General features: G+C 51.8%; 9 protein-coding genes across 9 annotated transcripts; 7 read left to right on the forward strand and 2 right to left on the reverse strand.

The window, feature by feature from the left end:
- Positions 1-475: 475 nt before the first annotated feature.
- On the forward strand, positions 476-4,426 carry ALT_2894 (uncharacterized protein; the record flags this gene model as incomplete). Its single annotated transcript, XM_033559099.2, has 3 exons — positions 476-834; positions 914-3,247; positions 3,313-4,426. 3 exons carry the CDS (start codon positions 476-478, stop codon positions 4,424-4,426), a joined length of 3,807 nt encoding a protein of 1,268 aa, XP_033414990.2.
- Positions 4,427-5,889: 1,463 nt separating this feature from the next.
- nfr1 (putative AIF-like mitochondrial oxidoreductase (Nfrl)) lies at positions 5,890-7,683 on the forward strand (the record flags this gene model as incomplete). The annotated part of the gene is made up of 3 exons (XM_033563987.2): positions 5,890-6,112; positions 6,169-6,358; positions 6,420-7,683. The coding sequence occupies 3 exons, from the start codon at positions 5,890-5,892 to the stop codon at positions 7,681-7,683; spliced, it is 1,677 nt and encodes a 558-aa protein (XP_033419878.2).
- A 276-nt stretch (positions 7,684-7,959) lies between these two features.
- ALT_2896 (DNA-directed RNA polymerase I subunit RPA43) lies at positions 7,960-9,249 on the reverse strand (the record flags this gene model as incomplete). Its single annotated transcript, XM_033563988.2, has 1 exon — positions 7,960-9,249. One exon carries the CDS (start codon positions 9,247-9,249, stop codon positions 7,960-7,962), a length of 1,290 nt encoding a protein of 429 aa, XP_033419879.2.
- Positions 9,250-9,515: 266 nt separating this feature from the next.
- ALT_2897 (J domain-containing protein) lies at positions 9,516-10,733 on the forward strand (the record flags this gene model as incomplete). The annotated part of the gene is made up of 3 exons (XM_089599449.1): positions 9,516-9,560; positions 9,663-10,169; positions 10,227-10,733. The coding sequence occupies 3 exons, from the start codon at positions 9,516-9,518 to the stop codon at positions 10,731-10,733; spliced, it is 1,059 nt and encodes a 352-aa protein (XP_089456192.1).
- Positions 10,734-12,798: 2,065 nt separating this feature from the next.
- ALT_2898 (uncharacterized protein) lies at positions 12,799-13,653 on the forward strand (the record flags this gene model as incomplete). The annotated part of the gene is made up of 2 exons (XM_033563990.2): positions 12,799-13,202; positions 13,269-13,653. 2 exons carry the CDS (start codon positions 12,799-12,801, stop codon positions 13,651-13,653), a joined length of 789 nt encoding a protein of 262 aa, XP_033419881.2.
- Positions 13,654-15,385: 1,732 nt separating this feature from the next.
- Positions 15,386-17,738, forward strand: ALT_2899 (ran-binding protein 10; the record flags this gene model as incomplete). Its single annotated transcript, XM_033563991.2, has 6 exons — positions 15,386-16,197; positions 16,245-16,471; positions 16,529-16,659; positions 16,718-16,964; positions 17,030-17,545; positions 17,608-17,738. 6 exons carry the CDS (start codon positions 15,386-15,388, stop codon positions 17,736-17,738), a joined length of 2,064 nt encoding a protein of 687 aa, XP_033419882.2.
- A 1,609-nt stretch (positions 17,739-19,347) lies between these two features.
- On the forward strand, positions 19,348-21,576 carry ALT_2900 (uncharacterized protein; the record flags this gene model as incomplete). Its single annotated transcript, XM_033563992.2, has 1 exon — positions 19,348-21,576. The coding sequence occupies one exon, from the start codon at positions 19,348-19,350 to the stop codon at positions 21,574-21,576; it is 2,229 nt and encodes a 742-aa protein (XP_033419883.2).
- Positions 21,577-22,064: 488 nt separating this feature from the next.
- ALT_2901 (protein-lysine N-methyltransferase) lies at positions 22,065-23,516 on the reverse strand (the record flags this gene model as incomplete). The annotated part of the gene is made up of 4 exons (XM_033563993.1): positions 22,065-22,189; positions 22,252-22,387; positions 22,502-23,098; positions 23,238-23,516. 4 exons carry the CDS (start codon positions 23,514-23,516, stop codon positions 22,065-22,067), a joined length of 1,137 nt encoding a protein of 378 aa, XP_033419884.1.
- A 320-nt stretch (positions 23,517-23,836) lies between these two features.
- ALT_2902 (40S ribosomal protein eS24) lies at positions 23,837-24,670 on the forward strand (the record flags this gene model as incomplete). Its single annotated transcript, XM_033563994.2, has 3 exons — positions 23,837-23,913; positions 24,225-24,472; positions 24,594-24,670. 3 exons carry the CDS (start codon positions 23,837-23,839, stop codon positions 24,668-24,670), a joined length of 402 nt encoding a protein of 133 aa, XP_033419885.1.
- Positions 24,671-25,341: the final 671 nt, after the last annotated feature.

A 25,341-nucleotide genomic window follows, 5' to 3' on the forward strand; every position in this document is an offset into this window, starting at 1 on the left:
ATTATAGAATAGGGAATCTACTCTTATCTTTCGGTATTCTTTGAGAGGACTGAAGATATGTTATGGGATTGATGCCTCAGGCGTCTTCGGACCAAAAAAGGATTAGCGGCAAAGCCTCAAAGAAAGAGCTCTCTCTGCGAGCTGTCAAGCTAGCTCTCAATGTTGTTTTCAGCTGTGCCGTCTTGACCTTTCCTCTAGTAATCGCATCTTCTTTTCGCGGATAACAGCATGTTTGTCGCATTTACTTTCTACTTTTCTCTGTAACTCTGTCAGTCTCAACCGGCTTCTTTACGCCGCTTGTGCTCTACCTATTGCAATAATTTTTCGCGTCACCGATTCTTACCGCTTGCGATTGAACGGCATCACCCTCCTGGGTAAAGGATAGCACGGATTAGTGGCGCTTCCAAATGACATATCCCTAGACAGGTCAACGTCCCTCTATCTTTAGGAGTTGAAGGTGTCCAAGTACCCCACGATGCGTCTCCACCTTATCATTCAGCGTCACGGTCTACCCGTGACGCGCATTCTTTGGACGACGTCACCGCCGTCAATGTACGGTCAAGCGACGCCTAGCTCCTCCGTGATCCCTGCTGCCTCTTCCGCTGTTGCATCGACGAGGACGCCGAATGCGCTATACTCGAGCGGCGGATATACCATCGCGCAGCTGCTGGAGGATGTCAATGAGGTGGTCCCGTTGGAAACGGAGCCGGCGATTTTCGACAGCGAATCGAGCGGTCAGTGGGGCTTGGAGGATTATGCCGTTGAAGTGGGTGGCTCCGAGTGTCTGCATTTCATGGAGGTCGATGGGCTCCTCAGAGATGGGGATGAAGTAGTGTAAGTTGATAGATCCGTCATCAGTCTGCTACTTGTGCGTGTCCACTGTCATTGTTCGGTACTAATTTTGCATCGTCAGTATCCGCGCCCTTCAAATCGCAGATCTCAGAGCGAGACGGCTCTCCGGCCGCCACCAAATTTCAAGCGACGGCAAACATCTTATTGATGGGGTTCCCTTTGGGCGGCCTTTCCTCAAACGACAGACGTCCTCCAGACCGGCGATTGCGATTCCACCAAGGAAGAAACGGCGCACTATGCTTGCGACTTGGGACGGTGATGCGGGCGATGGTGATGATGAGGTGCAATGGACTATTCCTGGGGGGGTAAGCTCAATGAAAGAGCTTTCGAGACTCAGAGCTCATGACGATGATGACATTCACGATGAATATACGGATTATCATCACGACGACGATTATGAAGACTACCATGAGAGTCAAGAGGAATCCGGGGACGGGACAGTCATCCGTCATCCCCTCAGTGAGGGCGAGGATGCCGAAGCTTCGGAAAGCGACGCGGACGATTCAGATATTGAGGCCGAAGACTTGGCGGAAGAGCTGGAGGCTCTTGAGAAAGACCGGGAGACCGTGGGTTTGTCTTCAGTGAAAGTGACAGAAGAAAGGCCCACCGGGCCTGGAGGCTATCCCTTGCGGACCAGGGCCAGTATCCTACGCAATGCTTCCGGGCGCCACGCTGACCATCAAGCTCTGTTAAAAAGCCCATCTGAAGCAGGTTCATCGCGACGAGACTCCAAAGCTGTGCGGTTCAAGGAAGCCCAGCGGCAGGCGTCACCTTGTCCCTCTCAGAGTGAGGGCGATTCTCACTTGAGCCGGGCCGAACAGACTTCTGAGGACTCGCCTTCCATATACAAGAGCTTCAGCAGCAGTTCCTCGAGTGACACCGATGATTCGACATCGGAGGAGGAAGACTCGACTTCTCCTTCCGAGACAACAACCTCTGCGTCGGAGGTCTCTTCGTCTGAGTCCGAGGCAGAAGATGCAGAATCTGAAGATGAGGATTCGTCCTCTGAGTCAGACGAATCCACAACATCCGAATCGGAGGATGAGTCCCTTTCCACTCCCGCTTTGAACAAACAACTGCAGCCCAAGATGAACCCTCCAGGGTACGGTTCAGTCAGGACTAAGAAGAGCAATCAGCGCAACAAATTGCGACGGAGGCTCTCGAAGCTCAAGGAGCTTGGCGCTCTGCCTGCCGAAGCCGACTTTGCAGCCCTCCGAGAGTGGGAAGCGAAGAATGGGGTCTGGTACGAGCCTCCTGAGCAGAAGCCGAATGAGAAGCGCCGAACGAACGAAGAAGAACAGGAGGAGTTTGAAGCGAAAAGGCAAAAGTTGCTCCATGCTCTGGCAACAGGCGGAGTAGACGTCGACGCAATCACGGAGAAAGAGAATGAGCCCCCGGAGGCGAGGACGACGAACGAGCCGGCGGAGGAGGATGCCGAGTACAATGGGGCCGTTGTGGAACCTCCTAACAAACGACGTACTCTGGATGTCGCAAGCTCCAGACGGTTGCTTTTCGGGTCTTTAGGAGTGCGAGCTCCACGGTCCAAGGAAGATGAAGAGGCCACTCGAAAGAAACTAGCAGGAAAAGTCAACAACTTCCATGCCAAGGTTCCAGAAGAGCAAGCTCCCGTTGAGGAAAGCGATAGTGAAGCGGACGCAAACTGGCAGGACAAGCTGGTCCTCAAAGCTACTGAATGTGTTTTCGATGACATTGAGCTTTCTACGCCTCCTTTCCCGTTTGAACAGCGCTGGGATGCCGAGGCTCATCAAATCATAAAGAAGCGCAAGGGCTGGGGGCGCAAGAGAAAGAGAAGACAGCAACTGCAGGTCTACGAGGCAGACGAGTACGAAGATTACGCGGAGGACAATAATGGACGCTATACCGAAGAGGACATGCAGCTCAATTACGATGATCAAGAGCAGCAGCTGAGCACGGAGCTCACGACCGGAGTCGAGTCAGCGGGTGAAGAGCCATCAGAAAACACACAGGACGATCTTCCTCCCCTACCAGCGGATCTGAGCTCTGTCCGGGATCTGACGGAAGGCGATTTGAAGCAAGGATCCGTGATCGCTTTCAAACAGCTTGTTGTGTCCAAGGAGACGAACTGGCAACCTACCGTGTCCGATTATCTTGTGGCGAGGATAGACGACGTCTTCGAAGACAATGTACTCAAGCTGCAGCTTGCCAAGCGCGATCGGCGACAAGTCGAGCAACCCGACGAGGATGACGAAGAAGAGGGCACTCGAGGATACGACAAATTCGAAATGCCCGGCATGGACGACGATCAAGCGGAAGACGACGGTTTTCGAGAGATATCATTTGCCGATCTATTTGATGCGAAGCTCGTTCAAGCTGCGAATGTGGCAGACGTTGGGGGTGCCGACAAAGTCAGCAAGTCAGTACATTGATCCTCTTCCACTGCTCGAACTGTCTGGCGTTCATGCGCTCACCCAAAACAAGCTCCTCCGCAGCTGAGGGCTCCTGTCTTCAAAATTCCAAGACCACCGGCGAGGATGAAACAATGCGTGAGGCCGAGGCAGTCAATGGTAGCAATAGGAACTCTACCGAACCGTCTGACAGTTCTCATGCTCGTGAGGGTCTTGAGACGCCTGCAGAGAAAGCCGTCGAGGCAGTTGATCATACCGCAGAAGGGACCCGAGGTAGCAGTCCAGAAGAAGACGCCAGTCCTGTCATACAATCACCACAATTCGTTGGATTTCACTCTCCTCAAGCGGAGACGCAACCATCGCTCCCAGAGCCGAGCCCTGAGCAGGAGACTCGCGAAGTCGCCTCTACTGCTACTCAGAATGCAGATGGGGGCGATGGCAGTGGAGAACAGTCCAATTCCCTTCCACAACGCACAGAAGCCCCTTCAACTACGCAGTCTACTGTTCCTCCGAACGCCTTCAATGACGCCCCTTCAGCGATGGGTTCGGACGACGACCTGCAATTGCTCAGCAGCCCGGACAATTTTGTTAATTTCAACCGCTTGCTTGAACAGCTTTTCCAGGGCAAGCGGCCCACTCCGGGCTCCCCGGGTCCGAAGGAAGAGCCAAGCGAAAGTCCGAAGATGCCACGGTCGCGGGCATCATCGTCTTCTAGTTCGTTCGTGCCCAACCCATTTTACGAAGTCGACAAGGCCCATGAAGAGCGTCTGCGGCGACGCTCGGAGAAAGCCAAGGGCGATGCTGTGGCAGAAGAGGACGAATCAGCGGTCGGCTCTACGCCGCCAAAGTCGCAGCTATCCACTCCCATATCCCACAAGACTCCCACAAGCGCACAGCGGCAGAGGTCTCACACGCCTCAGGACCAATCCCTCATGAGTTCAACCCAAGAAAGCAACTGGCTGACCCGGCACGAGGAGGCGTCTGGCACTCAGCCTCCCACAGCTTCGCAGCTCTCGAATATAGTCGATCTGACTCAGTCCAGTCCGCCCGTTTCTCCTGGCGGAAGCGATGAGGACTTTGCCAAATCACATCGACTGCCGCGAGGCTCTGGGTGGGTGCAGAAGAACGTTCCGAGCACGCGGAGGCGCACCAGGCTTTCTTCATCCGGAGTCAGACGCAGACGTTGAATGAAAGGCATCTAGCCACCCAGCCAGGAAATTGAATGATGGCAGAAGGATTTGTAAATACCTATTTGCTGTGAATGTATTTTTGTTTGTTGTCCATATGTTGCTACGTTAGGCGCTGAAGGAGTTCAAGTGTACATAATAATGTCTTTTGGTTGTACCTATTCTACCACTCTCATAGATATCTAATTTGCTCAATCTCACGATTGCTACGATACTTGTCAGTAATTCCTGTGTGCATCGCACTGAGTCTACCTCTTTCTTTCTCTGCGTCATGGCGTAACTGAACTAGCATTTGGTCGACCTGACGCAACTAGGCGAGCAGATATATATCAGTCTACAAAGTAGAATCGGAAGAGAAGCATGCTATTTGAAAAGGTAGTTGAGAAAAATACAGTTGTTAATATACTCATTTTGACTCTATCTACCCTTTAGACTTCCGTATAACTGTGGACCCGGATTTGCTGACTTTAAGTATTAGGCGTCGTTACCATCTCTCTGTTCATTGCGACTTGCAAACCACACTACCACATTGATGTGATGCTTTTCCCTGTGCTGGTGCTTTGCTTAAGAGAGGTAGGCAACTGCATTAGGTTACAACAAAGTATTACTAAAGAGCAGCGCAGTATCCAGAGCATCATGCATATAATTTGAATCAAAAATATGTCAAATGGCGCTTCTATTTCCTTCTCTCTTCTGGTGGCACGTTGGAAATATAACGCACGTACCTCTCTAACCTATTTATCTTATCTATCTGATCTAACTATACCACTCTGTGTGGCCGTTGATGTCTCCTTCACACTTTTCGTAATGAATTGGCCTTTGATTATCGGTAGAATCGGAACTGAGATCATATAGGACCACATTATTCCCCTTTGTGTCGAATGATTAAATCCTGTTCTTGTTCTGACGATAGATGGTGGATGACAATTTGAGTGCTGTGATTGGCCAGAGCCAGCATCTGTCACTACGTCATCGTCCATCACCCCGACAGAGAAGCAGCAGCAACAGTGTTGCATGCATCGATGGGTAGATGGATAGATGAAATATCGACTTCATACCTTTAGCTATGTCAAATAGAGAAAGGGAATGAATGGCTCTCGTGTACATGTCCTGCCAAAGCTAATAAATCTTCCCTAGCAATATTAAATACTTTTGATATACTTCTGTATTGATCAAATCGTCCCACAGGATTCCTTATGCATTTACCCCTCTCCCGCGGGTCACGTATCTGCTGCAATTTATCTAGGCTCCAAGTTCCTCCTTCTTCTCTATCCTCTTCTACACGTCTATCCTCATCCTTTTCTTCCAATCGCGCCGGCCGCTGTGCCTGTGGTTGTCGCAATTCCGCCTCGTGCTCCTGCTCCTGCTGTGCTCATCCATCCTCTCTATCACTTTTAACCAAAGCTAGTAGATCATTTACCACCACCACTTCGCGTGCACTATCCCGCACATTACCTTCCAGAATGGCCCAGGAATATAAACTCAAGGACATCTCGTCCCTAGCCGACATCAAAAACATGGACAAGGTCGAGTCGGAGGTCGAGGGGGTGGAGGGCGGCAAGGTCCTGGTCCTGCGTTTCAATGGCCAGGTGCATGCGATGAGCCCCAAATGTACCCATTACGGAGCTCCGCTGAAGCTGGGTGTCGTCGCTCCTGATGGTCGAATCACCTGTCCCTGGCATGGAGGTATGTTGGTCCTGCTAAGGAAGTTGGGTCGTGTACATGCTGATCATTGTGGGCAGCCTGTTTCAATATTGGCAGCGGTGACGTGGAAGATGCACCTGCTCCCAACGCATTGAACAAGTTCGAGCTGGTGGAGAAGAACGGTGCAGTTTATATCAGGGGTGAGGAGGCTGCGATTAAATCTGGACAGAGGGATCCGGTGTTCAAATGCAGCCCTTCCACTGGGGAGAAGGTGGTCATTGTTGGCGGGTAAGTTTTGATTTTTACAGCGCCACGAGTCTTCTACGCAGCTGATGAGTCGATGTCACAGTGGAAGCGGTACGCTCGGGCTCGTCCAGGCCCTCCGGGAACTGAAATACAAGGGGGCGGTCACAATCATCTCTAAAGAACCGAACCTCATCATCGACAGGACAAAGCTGTCCAAGGCACTCATTCCCGACGCTGAGAAGATCCAGTGGCGCTCTAAGGAGTGGTACGAGGCCGCCTCCATCGAGACGATCTTTGACGAAGTGACCTCCGTCGACTTTAGCGGCAAGACCGTCACCACAAAGTCCGGCAAATCCATGCCATACACCAAGCTGGTTCTTGCTACCGGTGGTGTGCCGCGCACACTGCCCATGGAAGGCTTCAATGACCTGGGAAACATCTTCCTGCTGCGCTTCGTGACCGATGTGCAGAACATCCTCAAGGCGGTTGGCGACAAGAACAAGAAGATTGTCATTGTGGGTAGCTCGTTCATCGGTATGGAAGTCGGCAATGCCCTGTCCAAGGAGAACGAGGTGACCATCGTCGGCCAAGAAGAAGCCCCCATGGAGCGCATCATGGGCGTCGAAGTCGGCCGCATCTTCCAGCGCAACCTGGAGAAGAACGGCGTCAAGTTCAAGATGTCCACCGGCGTCGAGAAGGCAACTCCCTCAGCGACCGATCCCACCAAAGTCGGCGCCGTCCACCTCAAAGACGGCACGGTGCTCCCCGCCGACCTGGTCATCCTGGGCGTGGGCGTCCGCCCCGCGACCGATTTCCTGCAGGACAACCCAGCAGTCCAGCTCGAGAAGGACGGCTCCATCAAGACAGACGAGTACTTTGCCGTCCCCGGCCTGAACAACGACGTCTTCGCCATCGGCGACATCGCTACATACCCCTACCACGGGCCCGGCGCAGACCCGGTAAACGGCACCCCCACCCGCATCGAGCACTGGAACGTCGCGCAGAATGCAGGCCGCGGCGTCGGCCGCGCGATTGTCCACTCCCTCAACACGGGCTCGCTGCAGTCCCTGCGCGCCAAGGCGTTCATCCCCATCTTCTGGTCCGCCTTGGGTGCGCAGCTGCGCTACTGCGGGAATGCCCCCAATGGCTGGGATGGACTGGTGCTCAAGGGCGAGCCGGAGAATGCCAAGTTCGCTGCGTACTACTGCAAGGGCGAGACCGTGGTGGCGGTCGCGACGATGGGCATGGATCCCATTATGAGCAAGTGCGCTGAGTTGATGCGTCGCGGGAACATGCCATCCAAGTCGCAGATCGAGACCGGAGTGGATGTGCTGGCGGTTGATGTGCCGCAGGAGGTGACGATGTAATCCGTGGTCGGGCAGTCCGTACATATGACCGTTGATTATGATAAATAACCAGGTGCTTTCAAGATTGTTGTATTGTGTAGCTCATCCAAGCCATCTATCAAGTTCCGACGCCTGTACGGCTCCGGACTCGGTTTGGGTGAGAGCTTCTCTGTATTTCACTAGCAGATACCATGACAACGCTGAATGAATTTTGATTTCTCCCTTCTAACGCCAAACAAGCATTCAGTATATAACAGGGGAGACGCCGTGCGTCTATGGTAAATGACAAGAACTGAATCATTTCTCCTCCTTTTTCTTCTTCGATTTCGAGGACTTGGATTTCTTCTCCCTTTCCGTCTTGCGCTCCTTCTTCTTGCTCGGTGATTCTTCTAAGGCTGCCGCATCTGCATCGGCAGCGCTAACCTGCGTCTCCGGAGCAGCCGAGGACGAACCTGCTAACGCGCCGGACATGGCGCTCGAGGGTTCCCACTGGCCCTGTGGTCGAGGAGTCATAGAAGAGTAATCCCCATTGCGCTCGTCTTCGAGGATTCGAGCTTCCTCTTCGGGCGACAGCATCGTACCCTCGATGCTGAGGAAGCCACGCTCACGATCAGAGCCGGGGATGACGTCGATATCGACGACTCTGAAGCGGACGGTTCCGCGGACGCGGTGGCCTGAGACGGACTGGAAGTAGCCCTCGGCGGCAGCCTCGTCGTCCTCGGCGGAGCTGTTGTTAAGGTCCATGGTTTCGGAGAAGGGGTTCGCGTCGGAGGCGAGAGAGATGGGCTTGAAGTGTTCCTTTTCCGGGTCGAAGTGGGACGCAGGCTCGGAGTCGTCTTCGTCTTCTGTCGATGAGAAGACCTTCTTCTTTGGCTTTTCGCCGCTGTTGAGTCCGTTTTCCTCTTCTTCTTCGCCGGGTGGCACCCATTTCCAGTTCGAGGGGAGTCTCTTGCGCTCGATTCCGACGGAGAACAGGTTCAGGACGACGGCGCCGAGGAAGCCCTCGGATTGGACGTTGACCCAGCCCTCGAGAATCTGGCCGCGCTGGGGGCGGAAGACTAGGAATGTGGCTGTCAGGTAGACGTACAGGACACCGTACTCGTCTGCTGTCTTTGCGAGCGTAAGCGGCTGCGGGTTGTCTTGGGGATCAGAGGACGTGGAAGAGGCGCTCGGCGGTTCACTCGATATCGAGGCGTTGGAGTAGGCCAGGATCACACCCTGTAGAGGGGGGTAGTATGTGAGGAGGAGAGGCGAGAGGTGCTCTGCCAGCAGAGAGGCCAGCGCATGGGTAGGCGAGATGGAGATGGGCGATAGCGGGAGGTAGAGTGTTGCGGTGGTCAGAACATAAGGCGAGTCGGAGGGTGATGGTGCGTCCTCCGACGACTTTTGCTTGCTCTTCTCTTTGCTCTTGGAGGATTTTTTGCTTGTCGTCTCGTGGACCGTTGTCTCGTCGGCGATCAGGTTGGAGTCGTGCTTCCGCTTCTTCTTCGACGACTGGTCCTTGTGCTTGTGTTTGCGCTTGCGCTCAGGCTCTGCCACTGCGGCAGGCGCAGGGCTTGAGTCTACATCCATTGCATCGACAGCCATTGTGCAATGGGAACGCCCCCAGTCTTATCTAGTGGAGTGTTGAAGATCGACTTGCGGAGGTCGAGAACTTTTTTTCTTCGCTTTTTTTACTTTCTTCCCCGTTGGGGAGAATTTGGTAGGCGGTGGGTGAGGCGGTGAAGATGATGACAGCGGACCATATCGCAACTCCAGCGCAAGAGTAAACATCACCGACTAGCTTTCTATAGATTCGTCGCATAATTGGATACGGTGCTTTGTTGCTTGATGGAGAGAGTGTACCTGCAGTCATGTCGTCCCTTTTGTCCTTTGTTGGGTGGGCTGTGCTTCCAAATGTAGGTACCTCCGCGCAGATGATGAGCGCATGTCCACCTCTTATCTTCATACTCTTGTTAACACTGTTGCGTCGCTTGCAGTATGTGACTTCAATACTCCAGAATGTCTACTATGGAATCACAATCCGCGCCGGGGAACCGCGACCCCAGCCGCCGTCGCCGCGTTATGCTCGGCATCGCCGTCGGATTTTCATCCTAGTCGTCACGAGCTATCTCCTGTACACACTCTACGAAACATTTCATCAAGTTCAGGTCACCGGCGATTTCTACCGGGTTCTTGGTGTCTCTCCCTTGGCCGACGAGAGGACTATCAAGTCGCGATTTCGGCGGCTGGCAGCCCAACATCACCCGGACAAGCGGGGCTACGGGGATGGTGGCCCATCCGACGATTACTTTGTATATCTGAAGCTGGCACAGGATACATTGTTGGACCCTGCCAAGCGATTCGCATACGACCGCTTTGGCCCAGATATGCTGTCCTGGGGTGATCGGAAGACGATGCAGGACTTTCTGTTTGCTGGGTTGCAGCGATCGGTGCCGCAGTATGTGGTTGGATTACTGACTATCATTGTTCTGAATTTTACTTATTGGTCAAACTGGGGTCGCTATGTAAGCCATCATCCGGGGGTCCTGAAGCAATGGAATCAGTCTACTAACTTGAATCAGTGGCGTTTCTTCACCTTCGCTGCGCTCATCACGCTCGAAGCAGCCCTGGTCACTCGCCCTAAAGCTCTTTTCATGCCTGGTCTCTATATTCCACCGGCCGTCCGAAGCTTGCTGGGGTTCTCTCCCACTTTCTACCTCTTACCCTTCCAGATCTTGACGCTGGCGCAGCGCGCTTCAGTCACTCTACATATATTCATCTCCCAGCTGACGCCGCCAGAAGTGAGCAAGGGATCGTCGTCTGCGCCAGGCGAGCGTATCCATCCACAGACGATGCAACGACTCGCGCAGCTGGGTCAACTCTCCCGCGCTACGGACGGTGAGGCGACACGGCTTCTTCAGCTGGGCCTTGCTCCCTTCCGAGGAGACCGGGAAGGGACTGCAACCTTGCGAAAGGGAATGAAGGAGGGTCTGGTGCTGAGCAGTGTGAGGGCCAGTCCAGAAGTTCAGCAGGCTATAGCGCAGGTAATGGAGCGCAAGAAGCCGGAAAAGAATGGCAAGGCTGATTGAATCTGTCGCTCGGACGTCATACAGCTGTCATTTGCATTGATACCAGCGTTGAATATATTTTGGAAGTTTTTTTGGCGCATGTAGATATTGAATATATACATTGAAACTGTAGACCTATTGACCAAACAACCTCACGTCTGAGAAAGCGTCATCACCATCTCCCAATAATTACCATAGGCCATTCCAAACCTTCTTACAGAGTAGTGATCAACTAGCTGGAAACATTCAGATACACAGGTTCGCGAAGCCGCTTGTGCATCTCACCAAATTCCATGGATTTATGGAATTTTCTCATTTCCCGACGGCTGGGCGGTTAGTTCACTTAGTCTGAGCTGGGATTGCGCAATTACGATTACGGATGCGAATGGAAATTTCGGTTTGCCCTCAAGTGGATTTTCTTCCTGCGATCGTGGATTTGTTCCGAATGTGGCGAGCCGGTCGGGGCGCTGATTTTCTTGGTTCTCGAGCAGTTTCATTACTTGCCCTTCTCGGCTACAGAGTTAGATTGTATTGAAATAGTCTGTGGGACTGGGACGATGATGATCCTGTTCATCATTGATAGAATTCTTGATTCATCGATCTAGCTGTGATCCAGGCCAGACACTGTGTGGAATACTCGATGGCTTTTGATGCATCAGGTGAATGATGGTGGTGTCTGTCAAGTGATGAGGTGGTGATGGTGACGCTTTATGGAGTAGTATGATGGTGGTGATGCTTGTGATCCATCCAGTATGGGCCCTTACCTTGTAAAAGTCAATACGGCCATAGGACCATCACAGTCCACAGTCCACATTCGACGGAGATTCTTATGGATATTGGATGGAATCCGGCAAGACGGAAGCTGTGGAATTCAGAATCTAGTCTAGGTAACCGGGTTGATGCGGGATAGATACCAATCCATAAGATTGCAACTATTTCGAGTAACACCATTCGAAGTAATAGTGTACTAATCTCTGGAGTTGTCGGCGAATATAGAAATGGATATGAGATACGAATATAGTACAATGCTATATATTGCATTCAGTGAGATCCTGGTCATGGAGAGGGGTTACAAGGCGCAGCGCTTGAACAGGATCTATTACTTTAGGGTGAATAACGATCATCTCCGGAACGCGTACGGCGAGGAAGGACCTAGACGGAGTAATTCGATGATCAAAGTATTGTTACCCGTTGACAATAAGAAAATCAATGACAGAGACCTGTGTCAATGGGTCATCTAAAAGGTAAATAAGCATTTCAATTTCGCCCATAGCAATAGGAATTTAAGATACACAAATGAAGGTATTATACTACCCTACACTGAAAGCATGCCTCTATAAGGCGAATAGTACGTGTATTACTGGTTATACCTTAACATGTATGGTACTGTCATTTACACGGATCTTGACTCATATTTTGTATCATTGATTGGTAATAGAGGCGTACCTGGGTAATAATACCATACTCGAACGCCGGTCTGACATTCCCATACTCTCCCATCCATCGGCCTCCTCACCCTGACAATCGACCTGACTCTGACCGCACCGAACGAAAGTCTGGCTGAGTTCCCCTAAAGTAGACGAGTGAAGAAGAAAAACACACACACAAACCAACCAACAATGAAACCACCACACAGCGCCTCGACATCCCCATCCCTTTCTTCCATCCCCCGTCCATCCTTCCTTATTATTCCTCCCTCACCCTCCTCTTCCTCTCATTCTCTACTTACCCCAATATCACCATCACCACCACCACCACCACTATCGCTTCCTCGGACTATGTCACCTCTGCTTCACCCTTGCTACCGACCTCAGCCCTGCCAGACTTTTGCCTCGCCCTGACCAAGTGTCGCCCTCCGCTTTCGAACGTCTTGGAACCAACTAACTCAACCCAACCTGCGCAATTTGTCCATCTGACACTCACGTCACGATCACATTTACATCCTAATCACCCCGTGTCACATATTTAATCGACAGTGCTACTTTTGCTCTTGACGGGTTTACCCATAGCCTTTGTCAAGAGTAAAAGCAAAAGAAAAATCACTGCTTTACCTCCCAAGAGAAAGGCAAATATTCAGACGAAAACAATGGCGGCTGCTACATCCGCCACAAACGGTCGTTCCAACCGCTCTGCGGCCCCCAAAGCAATCGTCGTCCTCAGGTTGTCGCCGGAACTGCTCGGTCGGTTTGCTAGTCCGGATGTGAAAGAAAAAGCGACCAAGAAAAACAGCACCAGCGCGAGTCCACCCGTCAAGGAGAAAGAGCCCTCATCTCCTGCCTCGTCCTCCGCAGACCCTCCCATCCCACCATCGTCCGTCGACAATGCTTCAGATGCCGCATCTACTCCTGCTCCTGGGACATCCGCCGCAGATACCCCTCGTCGCAACGGTTTACCGGCTCCCAAGTCGGGAACCAAGCGAAGCGCTGGCCAGGCGACCGAATCTTTCTCTAGACCGAGGGGAAAGCCTGGCCCGAAGAAGAAGCCCAGACTGTACGTACTTGTTCCCTCGCCGTCCCTTTGTCTTCTACCACCTTACTAACTTCTGACATTCTACAGTGACGATGGTACTGGCGATTCTGTCAAAGTAACCTCCTCCCGGTTGGGACCCAAGGCCAACATGGGTGCCATCAACGCCGGTCTTCGCGCCTTGGATCGATCTGGAACCCCTTGTCGCAAATGGGAACGTAAGGCCCTCCAGCTGAAGAGCTTCACTGGTGTCCAGTGGCAATTGCCATCATGGCGAGCTCCTCGACCACAGAAGACCGAGACAAACGGCGAGATGAAAGAAGCCGCTCTCGATACCGGTGATAGTGACAGCAAGGCCAACCAGAGTGCTAGCGGTGCGCCCAGCGAGAAAAGCAACTCCGGCGATATGGAGCTTACTCCGGCGCCTCCTAATATTACCGAAGCATCTTCACCAGCAATTGCTATGACTGCATAGTTTCGTCCAGCTGAAGTTTACTATGCTCCTCTATTCACCCTTTACTCTTCTTGTACAATATTACTTTGATTCCGCTTTTTTATATTTTGACAACTTCAAGCGTGTGGTTTTGTGTCTTGAAGGCCGCTTTTCTCGGCGTTGGCGTTTCTGTCAGTCACACATCATTGCTGGTTTTCTCTGTCTCGTGGTAATGCCCACTATTGCGGCATGGCATCAAAACGTTTTTCGCTGGATGACAGAGATGTATTCTCGATTCTTCATTTGATGTGCTAGTCTTGCTTGATTAATCTTTGTCTATGTATCACTAGGGTTTCCAAAGGAGGATATTAGGATATGGCCTTTTGCACTGCATATGTCGGGTATACAGGAGTCCGTCGGATGATTGAGTCTGTTTGAGTATGTTGGACATGGGCAATCCCACGCATTAGAGAAAAAAAGAAAATAATTCCAACTTGTCATGCTTTCTACATATTGAAGATTTTGAGGATATTTCGATCTGCCGTCCTCGTTCATTCAACCTCTTCATCAGTGGATATCGCCTATTGTTGCCAGCACTATTCCTTCCCATAGGTCTTGGTATTTTGACTGGATGTGCGTACAGTATCGAAATAGCACTCTCACTGACCATCTAAACAGTCCTATTCTGGTATTGCTGGCTATTTGAAGACAAACTGACAGGAGATTGTCCGACAGAGGGGAAGCGACTGTCAGATCAGCTGCTAGAATCAGCCAGGATTGTCATCAAAAAAAGGAGGGGCTTTATCGCTGGTGCTTATTATTTATGTTCCTGTACATAATTGGAATTAAAATGACTGATCCGGATGTGCTTAGTACCATGAGTGGTATGATGTGTACTGGTCATGTCGGCGACACAGAAATGCATATATACTCTCAGCCAGAGGAAGCCTATCGTAGGATCGTCCTAGGTGGTGCACAGCCGACCTCAGTACAGAGCCAGTAATGCTAGGATTGATGAATCAATCCCTCGTCTGGTGACCACATCGCTGCGAGTATGTACTTTTTTATTATTATTGCCCATGTAGCATGTACAGTTACCTCCTCTTTATCCCATTCCAACCCCAAATGAGAAGCCCCCGTCCAGTCCGTGTCCATTTCCCCGCAGTCCTAATTCTTCCTTCTCATGCCATAATGGTCTCGTGCGACTTCCCCTTCGTCGGTCGCTCCAAGCTCGTTCAGTAGTTTCTCTCCCGTCGAACGGGTAGCGATTACTGCTGCGTGTTGTCCTTTCTTACTTACTATTCTGTCACTCTAGCACGGCGTTCCACGTTCTGGTTTTGATTGCTTTCTTTTATTCAGAAGTACGGTGCTGGCTCGAGCTGTATCATCAACATTGACGCTATTCCCTATCTGCTACGATTTTATTCCGGTCGATGAGCTGATTCGTAGTGACGCTCCAACTGTTGTTGCTGTTGCTGCTGCTTGTTCTTCATTCTGCCTTCCCGGAAAACAAAGGGCACCACTCAACCGCAAGCAACAACGGACAGAGCAAAAGAGGATAGAGACTTTGGTGGCTGTTACAACAGACAAAAACTAACTTATTACTCTACCGACCAAACGGTGATGATTTGATCGAGTGTCGGCTGTTAACCGTGGAATGAGCGTGGTACTGCCTCGAGAGAAGCTCGCGTGAGGGCCGTCGGATGCCCCCCTCGTCACTAAAAGTACCCGCCTGGCCGTTGGCTTTTGCTCCATCCAGCGAAACGACGACAGCATGACCGATGCGCCTTTTCCCCCTTCCGGTGGAGCTCGAGGAGCTCCTCCTCTGTCAACTTCATATTCCGGTCCAAGCATCTCATCTATTCCACGCCGTTCTTCCTACGCCTCGGTCCTGTCCGGGACAGCCCTCTCGCCACCAAGCAACAGTAGTCCTCCTTCCCATCCTCTTATCTCTAACTCCACTTCATCGTACCCCCCACCCTTTTACCCCGACGGCCGATTACTGAGGCCTTCCTCCTCCGCCTTGGATGCAGATATGCAGTTAAACTCCCCCTGGAGGACGACGCCTGGCGATTCGCTTCCTCCTTATTCTCGGAAGTTTGCCAATCTTCCTCGATACGATACATTATTTCAGAACCCCGGCAGCTTTTCCGATCACTCATTATTTACTCCATCCTATCTCCGCAACTCCCGATACATCGCTCGCCTCGAGGCCGCTCGCCGAACAAAGCTCGCTTCTCAACGAGATGTTCCACCTTCCGCTTCTACTTCAAACCCTCTGTCGACTTCCTCTAGCCATGCAAGCTTGCCTCGTATAGCTCCTTCCCATCGTGGGATGACGTATGATATCATCGAAAGGGAACCGCCGAGCGACGACGATCATCTCATGCCACTCCCCTCACGATGGAGCGATAATGATAAATATTCCGGTCTAGAGCTCACAAACGGGGGACTTGAGATTCGGTATCCCGGTCCGGCCAACAAGCACGATCATGAGGCTGCCGCTGTCCGTGCCGATCACCCCATGCCCCCGCAGTGTGGCATTTATTACTTTGAGATTACGATTCTATCAAAACCCAAGGAAGGGTATGTACTTCGCGTGAATTTGACGAGGAGGTGCTGACAGTGTGCAGGATGATAGGAATCGGGTTCTCCAGCAGCAAAGCGTCCGTTGAGAGGCTTCCCGGATGGGAGCAAGAATCTTGGGCATACCACGGTGACGATGGCAAATCATTTTTCGGAGAGAATCAGGGTCAGGGACGACCGTACGGTCCGACCTTCGGTGCAAATGATACTGTCGGATGTGGTGTTAACTTCGCCACCGGATGCGCTTTCTTCACCAAGAATGGCGTCTTCCTTGGTATGTCTGCCGCCTTGGTGTTCGTCTACTCGAAATGGAACTAACATGCTTGATAAGGAAATGCCTTTCGGGAATTAAGAAATTTGAAAGTTTATCCCTCTGTGGGGATGAAGAAGCAACCACCTGTGCACTTGGTCGCCAATTTCGGTCAGCAGCCGTTCATGTTCGACATTGACGGCATGGTCAAAGTATGTTCCACAGGTATCTCCGCCGGACGTTAGCAGGAAGTCTGACTTTATTACGTAGAGAGAGAAGTTCTCCATTCATTCGGAGATCTACGCAACAAGCATGGCCAACCTACAACCACCGCTTGATGAGAACGCTTTGCTTCAAGAATTAGTTGCACAGTTTCTGGCTCATGAAGGCTATGTCGACACCGCTCGGGCTTTCTCAGAAGAGGTTGCTGCGGAGTCGGCGGCTTTGGAGAATGGTCGAAAGGAATCCCTCACGAAGTATGAAGTGGAGGAAGGGCTTGACGCGATCAACCGACAGAGTAAGATCACATCTGCTTTTCTTTGATTTCGATTTCATAAGTCAGTCTGACAATTCGGCGTGTAGAAATTCGGGCTGCTATACTTGAGGGGGACATCGACAAGGCTCTCAAGTACACAAATGCCTACTATGGGAACGTTCTAGAGAGCTATCCTCACATTCAATTCAAACTGCGGTGCCGAAAGTTTTTGGAGATGATGCGGCGCTGCAACGAGCTCTCCTTGACTGCGTCCAAAAAAGGCAAAGCGTCCAACGGACTTTCCGATGGCAGTGCGGTGTTTGACCAGGAGATGGAACTTGATGAGCAATTACAGGAAGGTGACGGCTGGGATACCGAGGGCATGGATACCGAAGAATCCGAGAACTCAGGGAAGTTCCACGAGCTTCTCACCGAAGCTGTTCAATACGGGCAGCAGTTACGCATGGATTATCCAAACGACGAGCGAGGCGGCGACAAGAAGGTGCTGGATGACATCTTCTCGTTGGTTGCCTATCAGGATCCGAAACGATCAGTGCACGGCCACTACCTTGATCCTTCAGGACGCGTAGCTATTGCGGAAGAACTTAACTCTGCCATTCTAGGTCAGTTGTGCTCTTTCGTGTGCTTCAATGCAGCCAATTGCTAACACTGATTCTCTTACTAGTGTCACTAGGGAAGCCATCTTCAGCCGCTCTGGAGCGGCTCTATCAACAGACAGAGGTGCTTGTCAACGAGATTAGCGAAGAGGGCGGCGCTGGGGCGTTTATCAATGTGCGCAATGATTTTTTGCTTTAGAGTGATTGCCGGCCATTTAACAAGAGCACATGAATCCGTAACTTCTTGAAGGTCCATGGTGTCATACGAAAATGAAACTACAACCTTTCCCCTCTAATCTGGCGCATCTTGTCCGAACTCTGACCGAGAGACCCTGTGTTGGTGAAAGCAACATAGAATAGTCTACTGAGAGGATCAGGCGACCATGTCAGACAGAAGCATCAACTTACGTAGTGATTTGACCGGGAGAGTACCACGGCAACGTTGTAGTACCGAGCACTTGCACCACGTAGCGTAGGGTTTGCGCTGGGATGCTAACGCGGTGGCTGGGCCTCAATGGCAATGCTCGGCGACTGCCTGTGTCTCTTAATATTGAAAGCCCAAAAGTACTCGACCTTTTTGGCATCGCTAATGCGAGGTAATGGGATGTGACTCAAACGAGTTGTTTCATCTTTACTCTGCCTGTTGGGCGTTGGCAGATGATCATTATTGCTTTAATTCTGGCTACTCTAACAAAGACCCATGCTGCATACAGTCCTGTAAGAGGAAGGCTAGTCTATCTGGTAGTTCTCTAAATGTTGCAGGTTCCTTAGGTAGGTATCATGGCTTTGTAATATTACTGTACCATGTCTATGAGCCTAAGGTAAGGTAATCACTCATAGCCCGGTCCGGTAAGGTAAGACAGTGTGATAACGATAGTTCACATGTTCATTTGGCTCTCTCCGCCTTTATGCATAATCAACGACCCTGCTTTTCTTCAGTCCTTGTTGGGTAATATCATCACAGTTATTATTTGCTTATAATAATCACGTAGTACAAGTAACTACACAAAAAAAAGCAGTCACACCTATTACCATATCTCTCTATGATATCTCTTTGCATGGTCTAATATCATCTTCCCTTTGCCCCACCAACGTCTCAGCTTCGATGAACTGGCGCTTCCGCCCCAGGTCATCGCTCCGTCAAGGGGTGCCAGCTCATTATCTATCCAGTCTAGAGATCAACTGACAAACTCTCTTGGGAAGGTCGCATTCCTTTCCCTGATCTCCTCCGCCATGGATTCTCATCCCCGGCCGAATAGTCCGGCCCCTGCAGGGCAGGTTCCCTGCATTCCTACCCACTCCTCCTCAACGCCAGCCGTTCTTCGCTGTTGTTGTGGTCGTAATGATTGTGCATTCCTCCATAATAATAACCTAGCCTTGGAGGGATTGGAAAAGGATCTTGAAACAGCTGCTCGATTGGGCCAGGTACGTTGTTGACTTACCTTTTCTCTTACTGTCTGTCCCTTTGTCTCCTGGAAAGAGGCTTTCTGGAAACGTCAGGCGTCCATTCATAAGTGCCTGATGTTTGGTTGTTATGATTGCACACATACCTCAGTTTTTGTATATACGCATACTTTCGCACATTCTCCTTCCTGGTGGGACGACCATTCTCTTCCTTTACATTATTAAGCTTTTGCCTCTGAAATTCTTGTCCATATTCCCTGTCCATATCGGGGATTAGGCGAAGATCCCCCAAAAGAACACGAGCATTTATTCTTACCCATTGTGTCTACTGCTGAATTGCTCGACCATCATGGCGTCTCAGGGACTGCGGTCCCCGATTCTTTCCCATTGTGTTACAGTCCGTCATGGCTGTCCAAGCAGATAAACCTGCAGCGGATCTCCCGTCAATGAACTCATCATCGCTAACCTTTGCTCTCCAGGCTCTGCTCCATCGCCATGAATCGTACATGGCCGAGGCGGAGGAAGACCGCCGGCGGTTACTCGCCAATATTGAGAATCTGGAGCGTGAGAAAAGCCAGGTTGAGGCCGAAAATGCCCGCATCATCGAAGAGAACCGTGGTTTGCTGGAGCAGTTGAACGGTCTGAACAAGGCCGTCGCCGAATCGGACGCTCATGCCAAGTCGCTCGCGGCTACACTAGAGTGTAGAGAGGCCGAGCTGCGCAAAGTGACGATGTCGGCCGCCCGTGCTGCGGAACTCGAAGTCCAACTGGCCCAGATGGAGGCCGAACAGTCGAGACTGCAGGAGACTTTACAGGTGGCCCAGGAAGATAGCAAGTCAGCCGTGCAGCGATGGAAGAAGGCCGAATGTACCCTTCGAGACTTACACGATCAAGTCGACCGAATCGAGAAGGAGGCCCGGGAGGAGCGTGAACGACACAACGAACTCATCCAGCGCATGGAGCGGAGAAGGGCGGTGGAGCGCGAGCTTGACGGTGCGGCTGGACGCTTAAAGGGCGCTGCTGCCGCGCAGGAGTTAAGTCGGAATCAGGGCAACCCTAATGTCGTCTCGCGCTTCGTTCGGGACATCCTCCAGGATAATGCGAATCTGCAGATGGGAATCATAGAGTTACGGGAGATGCTCGAAAGCTCGAACCAGGAGGTGCAGAATCTGCGAGATCAGATCCTGTCGCATCAGCCCTTGACTTCAACCGGTGAAGACGATGAGCGAGAGCCGCGGCCGTCATCAACGACATTGGATCACGAATTAGACTCGAAAGAATCGCGCCGCGTATCGCAAGAATTTCATATTCATCATCATTACCATACCCCGTCCATCTCCGTTGGCTCCAAGAAGGAAAAGAGTGCCATCTTTCGTCGATCCAAGAAGAGACGGTCTCTGGGAGCCACCACAGTCATGCACTCGGCGTCGACCTCCCAGGCCTCCCGGAGATCCTCGCACCAGCACCAGTCGTCCGCCTCCTCGACCTCAACTATTTTGTCTCAGACGTCTGTTTCAATTCCTCCAGCCGCGGCTTCCCGCCGTTGGTCACTGCGATCACCCGGAGCCGAATCCTCGCTAGCGAGCTCGCCACAGTCAGGGTATCGAGCGTCATCCATCTTCGACCGGGTGGAACGCGGTTTCGAGTCGTCGCAACCGACTAGTCCTGAAAGCACGGCCGTCTCGTCTCCGGTAATGGTCTCTCGCCACAAGAACGTCCCCTTTGACGTACCATTCCGGCCTCTGGACGGACTTGATGGAACAGAGAGACTCGGTGACGATTCGATGCACATGGCATACGACTATTTTGGGGACCATACGAACTATGCAGAGCCGGATCGGATGCCGCTCCAATCGGTGATACCCGAGGAGATGGAGGATTCCTCCTCTGCCCAGTATGCGGTGTCGGTCCCCGACCGGCCTCCCGCAATGTCTGACGATGTGTTCTCGACGCCGCAAAGTACCTCCCTACGCAGACGTCAATCGCACGAGAGCCTCTTTTCCATTGCAGGCATGGACATTCATACACCCAGTCGGCGCCCTTCGCGAATCAGCGACCATCTTCAATCCAGTCTGCCGATTCGCGCTCCACGCCGCATCATATCGCCTAGCCCGGAGCTCTTCTCGCCATCGCCCGTCATTTCAACCAGTACGGTCACGGCAGACCGAGAGCCACCAAAGGCCTCCGAGCATTCCCCCCGAAAGTTCCTCGCTACCGTTGCAGGCCGAAGCCGCACTTCGGGTACTCAATCTGCTGTGTCCGCGGACAGCGGCTCGACCGACTCCACTGTCATTCCGAACCGGAAGGCTTCGCTGAGTCGTCGAGTTGGAGGCTGGGTGCGCGGTCGTTGGGGCATCGCTGCTGTCTCTGCAGAGGGGAATGCTCAGCCTCAGGCCGAGTCGGAGGCTTTGCCTCCGGAAAGCACCGCCTCGCCAGAACCTGCCCGTCCATCTTCTGCCGGCGCAAGAAGGAGCAGGGCCAGCTTCGACGCTGTCCCGAATCTGCGATACAGATACCCGGGTGTCAACCAGACAGGACCGATCATGGGCCTTCGACCGCCCCCGCGAGCTCCTGTCTCATTGCATCCGGAGCAACTGGATGAGGGACTTTTGAGAGAGAGCTTGGCCGAGTGATTTCCCTCGGAGCCACACCAATCCTCGTCCTCTTTTGACTCTTCAGTCTTCTATCGTTTCATCTTTATACTCGGCTTTTCGACATTATATTACTACTTTTGCATCTCGTTGTATGACCCGAATGATCCCTCCATTCTTTGCATCTAGCCACGGATCTGGAGTACCGTTCTTTTGGTCACATTTTCCTTTACTCTGACGGTCTATATGATACCCCTACAGCCGCCCATTTCTTATGTATCGTTTGCCTCATGGCGTATACTTAGCTACATGCCACAATTGATGACCATACTTCATACCGGTCTACCAGTTTGTAATCACCTATCGAGGAGAAATAGAGGTTGCCGCAAGGCACATGCCTCTTCTCGTCTTCGAGGCCGGCAGTAATAGTATACATTTTCGCGATAGCGTAGAGAGCATTCATGACTCCGTCACACCAGAGATACCATCATTAATCGGGTGAATCGTCCACCACCCAACGCGGCAGCGTGTCATACCCCACGCCTGGATATCCGATACGTACGAATGGGAATACTAGTCGAATGGAAGAACCCCGTTTGCGTCTCCGCAGAAGGAGACTCATACGGCATGCATTCCACCTGGAACTTGTTTGTTTCTGCGCGAAACCTTTAGTAGAGTACTTGCATCAGTTGGATTGGATCGAGGCAAGGCACTCACCACAGGCATTTAGGAAGGTCTGGAAGGTATCCTGGTTCCGGATCGTCGCGGAGATGATGAATACCCGGAGGTGGTAGTTTTCGAAGAGGTCGCGGAGGGTGGAAACGAGGAGGGGGACAAGGTCGGCGTCGTAGATCTTTTTGTCTCTTTGTTAGTTGCACGATGCCTTGCATTATCTGTGCTGTAAGGCAGGCCGTTGATTCCGCGGCCACGGGCCAGAGGACGATCATGAATGGCCATGTTCACTTACAAGATCAGCACCGAGTGCAACGTCAAAGGCCAGATCGCCGTTGCCTAACACCGCGGCAGTCTCTGCAGCGTCGCCCTCTCCCTTGCCCTCGCCGTCATGAGTCAAAGACAAGGGCGTCCCCCACTCCCAAATCGCAGGATGAAAGACAGCAGGGTCGAGCTCATTCCGCCGCATACAGTCACGGATATTCTCGATGAGGGCCGGCTCGCGGTCCGTGGCGACCACGCTCTGCACGTCGAGATGTTTTGCGCAGAACATGGATAGGAAGCCCGTGCCGGCGCCGAGCTCGATGACCCGGTTCCCGCGCACGAGGGCCTTCCCGGCGGGCGTGGAGAGGAATGAGCCGAGATGAAGGGCTGCTTCCCAGGTGCGGAATCCTGTTGTTCCTGCGGAGAGGATTAGGCCGCGTGATTCGCAGGTGACAATTGTGCGGGTGCTTCTGTGTTCTTCTGAGGGAGCACCATCTGCTTCTGAATCTGAAGCTGGAACTGGGGCTGTGTATTTCACATAGGCCAGTTGCTGGGCTTGTTGCAGAGCTGATGGCTTTGGTTGCGTCACGAGCGTGCTCCAGCATTCCATGAGATCATCTGAGATCTCCTAGAAGAAGAGACATGTCAGAATGCGAGCATGAAAGTAATGAATATGTCTACTGGTAGTCCATTTCGAGAATTATTGCATACAAAGGGCTGTGTAAGCCGGGGCTACTCAACGTAACGTGGTACAGGGGTTTTCATACATCCTCCTCAGGGTCTGAAATTGACTGTTCCAGTACAGACAAGATATTCTTTAGAACACGAGCCCGGTAGTTCACGGGGGGAATCGGCCACAAAGCAGCCTCGTTGAACATTCGTTCGTAGAGGGCTGCCTGAGTGGTAGATTTGATCATGGTCCTGCCATCGGGGAATTCTAGCAGGTGGGGTTCGACCTGCTGGAAATATTGCGCGACCAATTTGTCAATGGAGACACAGTTATCATTGTGACCGTCATCCTCAACGGAGGATGATACAAGGGACATATTGCCTTCAACCGATATCTTCCATTATCCTCCGTACAGGGCTCAAATTAGTATGGAATGATACAAATGTATGGCCGGTCGGGTCAGGTGCACGCTAAACCACAACGGGCTAGCGGGTGTCCTAGCCGAGCCCACAGCTGGAACTGCACAACGAAACGGAAGCAAAATTGAATCGCATTTCGCGAAACCCGGCAACGACAGCAGCGACTTCGACAATCCCCCCAAACCTCTCGTCCCTGTCGAGTTTCTGCTCCTTTTCTCGCTCGCAGATTCTCGCCGCTGGTGATTCAACTTTCTCGTCAATCCCACTCACCGCAATCATGGCCGACACTCCCGTTACCCTGCGGACTCGCAAGTTCATCCGCAACCCCCTGCTCGCCAGAAAGCAGATGGTCGTGTAAGGAGCCCTTTCTTTCCTCCCTATCACGCGCTTGAGAATTTCCAGGGAGAGGGTCCCTTCTGGTCAAAATTTTTTCAAAGTGGTTTTGTGTGCTGGAAGAAAGGATTTTGAGTATGGAACATGCGGAACGACAAAAGATACAGAGGCAACACATGGCGATGATAATGGAGATAATCGGTTAACTTATCACCTGCGAATTCTATAATGGAGGAACTACCCGGAAATTCTCAGAGCACAGATGCAAACGACATTTTTGTCGTGATGATGATGACCAGTTTGATGATGATTCTAACATCGACTTCTTACAGGGACGTCCTCCACCCCAACCGTGCTAATGTCTCCAAGGACGAGCTCCGCGAGAAGCTCGCCGAGCTGTACAAGGCCAACAAGGACCAGGTCTCCGTCTTCGGTTTCCGCACTCAGTACGGTGGTGGCAAGAGCACTGGCTTCGCCCTCGTCTACGACTCCCACGAGGCCCTGAAGAAGTTCGAGCCTCACTACCGCCTGGTCCGCATCGGTGCCGCTACTAAGATCGAGAAGGCCAGCAGACAGCAGCGTACGTTTGAGCCACAGCCCTCTAGCAGCCCCTCGAGATTAGATTTGGCATACATACATGCCTTTCATATCTCCGAGAGTTACTCAATCAAGCATCGCTAATCTCTCTTTCCAATCTATAGGCAAGCAACGGAAGAACCGTTCCAAGAAGTTCCGCGGTACCGCCAAGACCAAGGGACCCAAGAAGAACAAGGACTAAATGCCTTCGGCTTGATCCTGGGGAAAGGAGTTGGAGGTGGACTCGGATATGGGGGCGGACGACGCGGCCAGGGGCTGACCCTGCTGGATGTGATAATAGCGGTGGTTTCGGTGGCGCATACTGTTACGCCCTTTATCATGACCATGACGATACAGACAGGGAAAATTCGAGATTTGGGGTAATTCTCTGGGATGAAAATTCATTTTCCTTTCTTTTTTCTTTTTCTCTCGCTTTCCTGCTTCCTCTCTCTCTATCGCCTCTGGTTTCCTGAACCAGAAACAGGCATCCTACAATCATCTCTCTTACCAGCAGCTCCTACCGCAAGTCACTCAATTCAGAAGCCTCCAACATCGGGACTCGGTCGATGTACTATTTTTAAAAAAGCAACAAAAGATCTGCTCCGGTTATTCCTTGTCTTTGTTTCCGGTCTGCTTTTGGACGACGGTAGATGCTGGCTGGGCCGTAGGCTACTGCTATTTCGCAAGAAAGACGTCTTTGTCTCATCTTTCGTAGCTACTGTAATTGGCAGCATACTCAAGGCCTGTCGTGTGTTTGGTCATCGAATAAACTGACTTGTGTATACAATGATCCACCACTCTGGTAATCATCCCCTCATACGTATCGCTCTGACTTTGGCTAGTTATATCAACATACATAGACTAGCGTGGTGG

Source organism: Aspergillus lentulus, assembly GCF_001445615.1.
Source record: "Aspergillus lentulus DNA, contig: Alt05, strain: IFM 54703, whole genome shotgun sequence".
NCBI lineage: Eukaryota > Fungi > Ascomycota > Eurotiomycetes > Eurotiales > Aspergillaceae > Aspergillus > Aspergillus lentulus.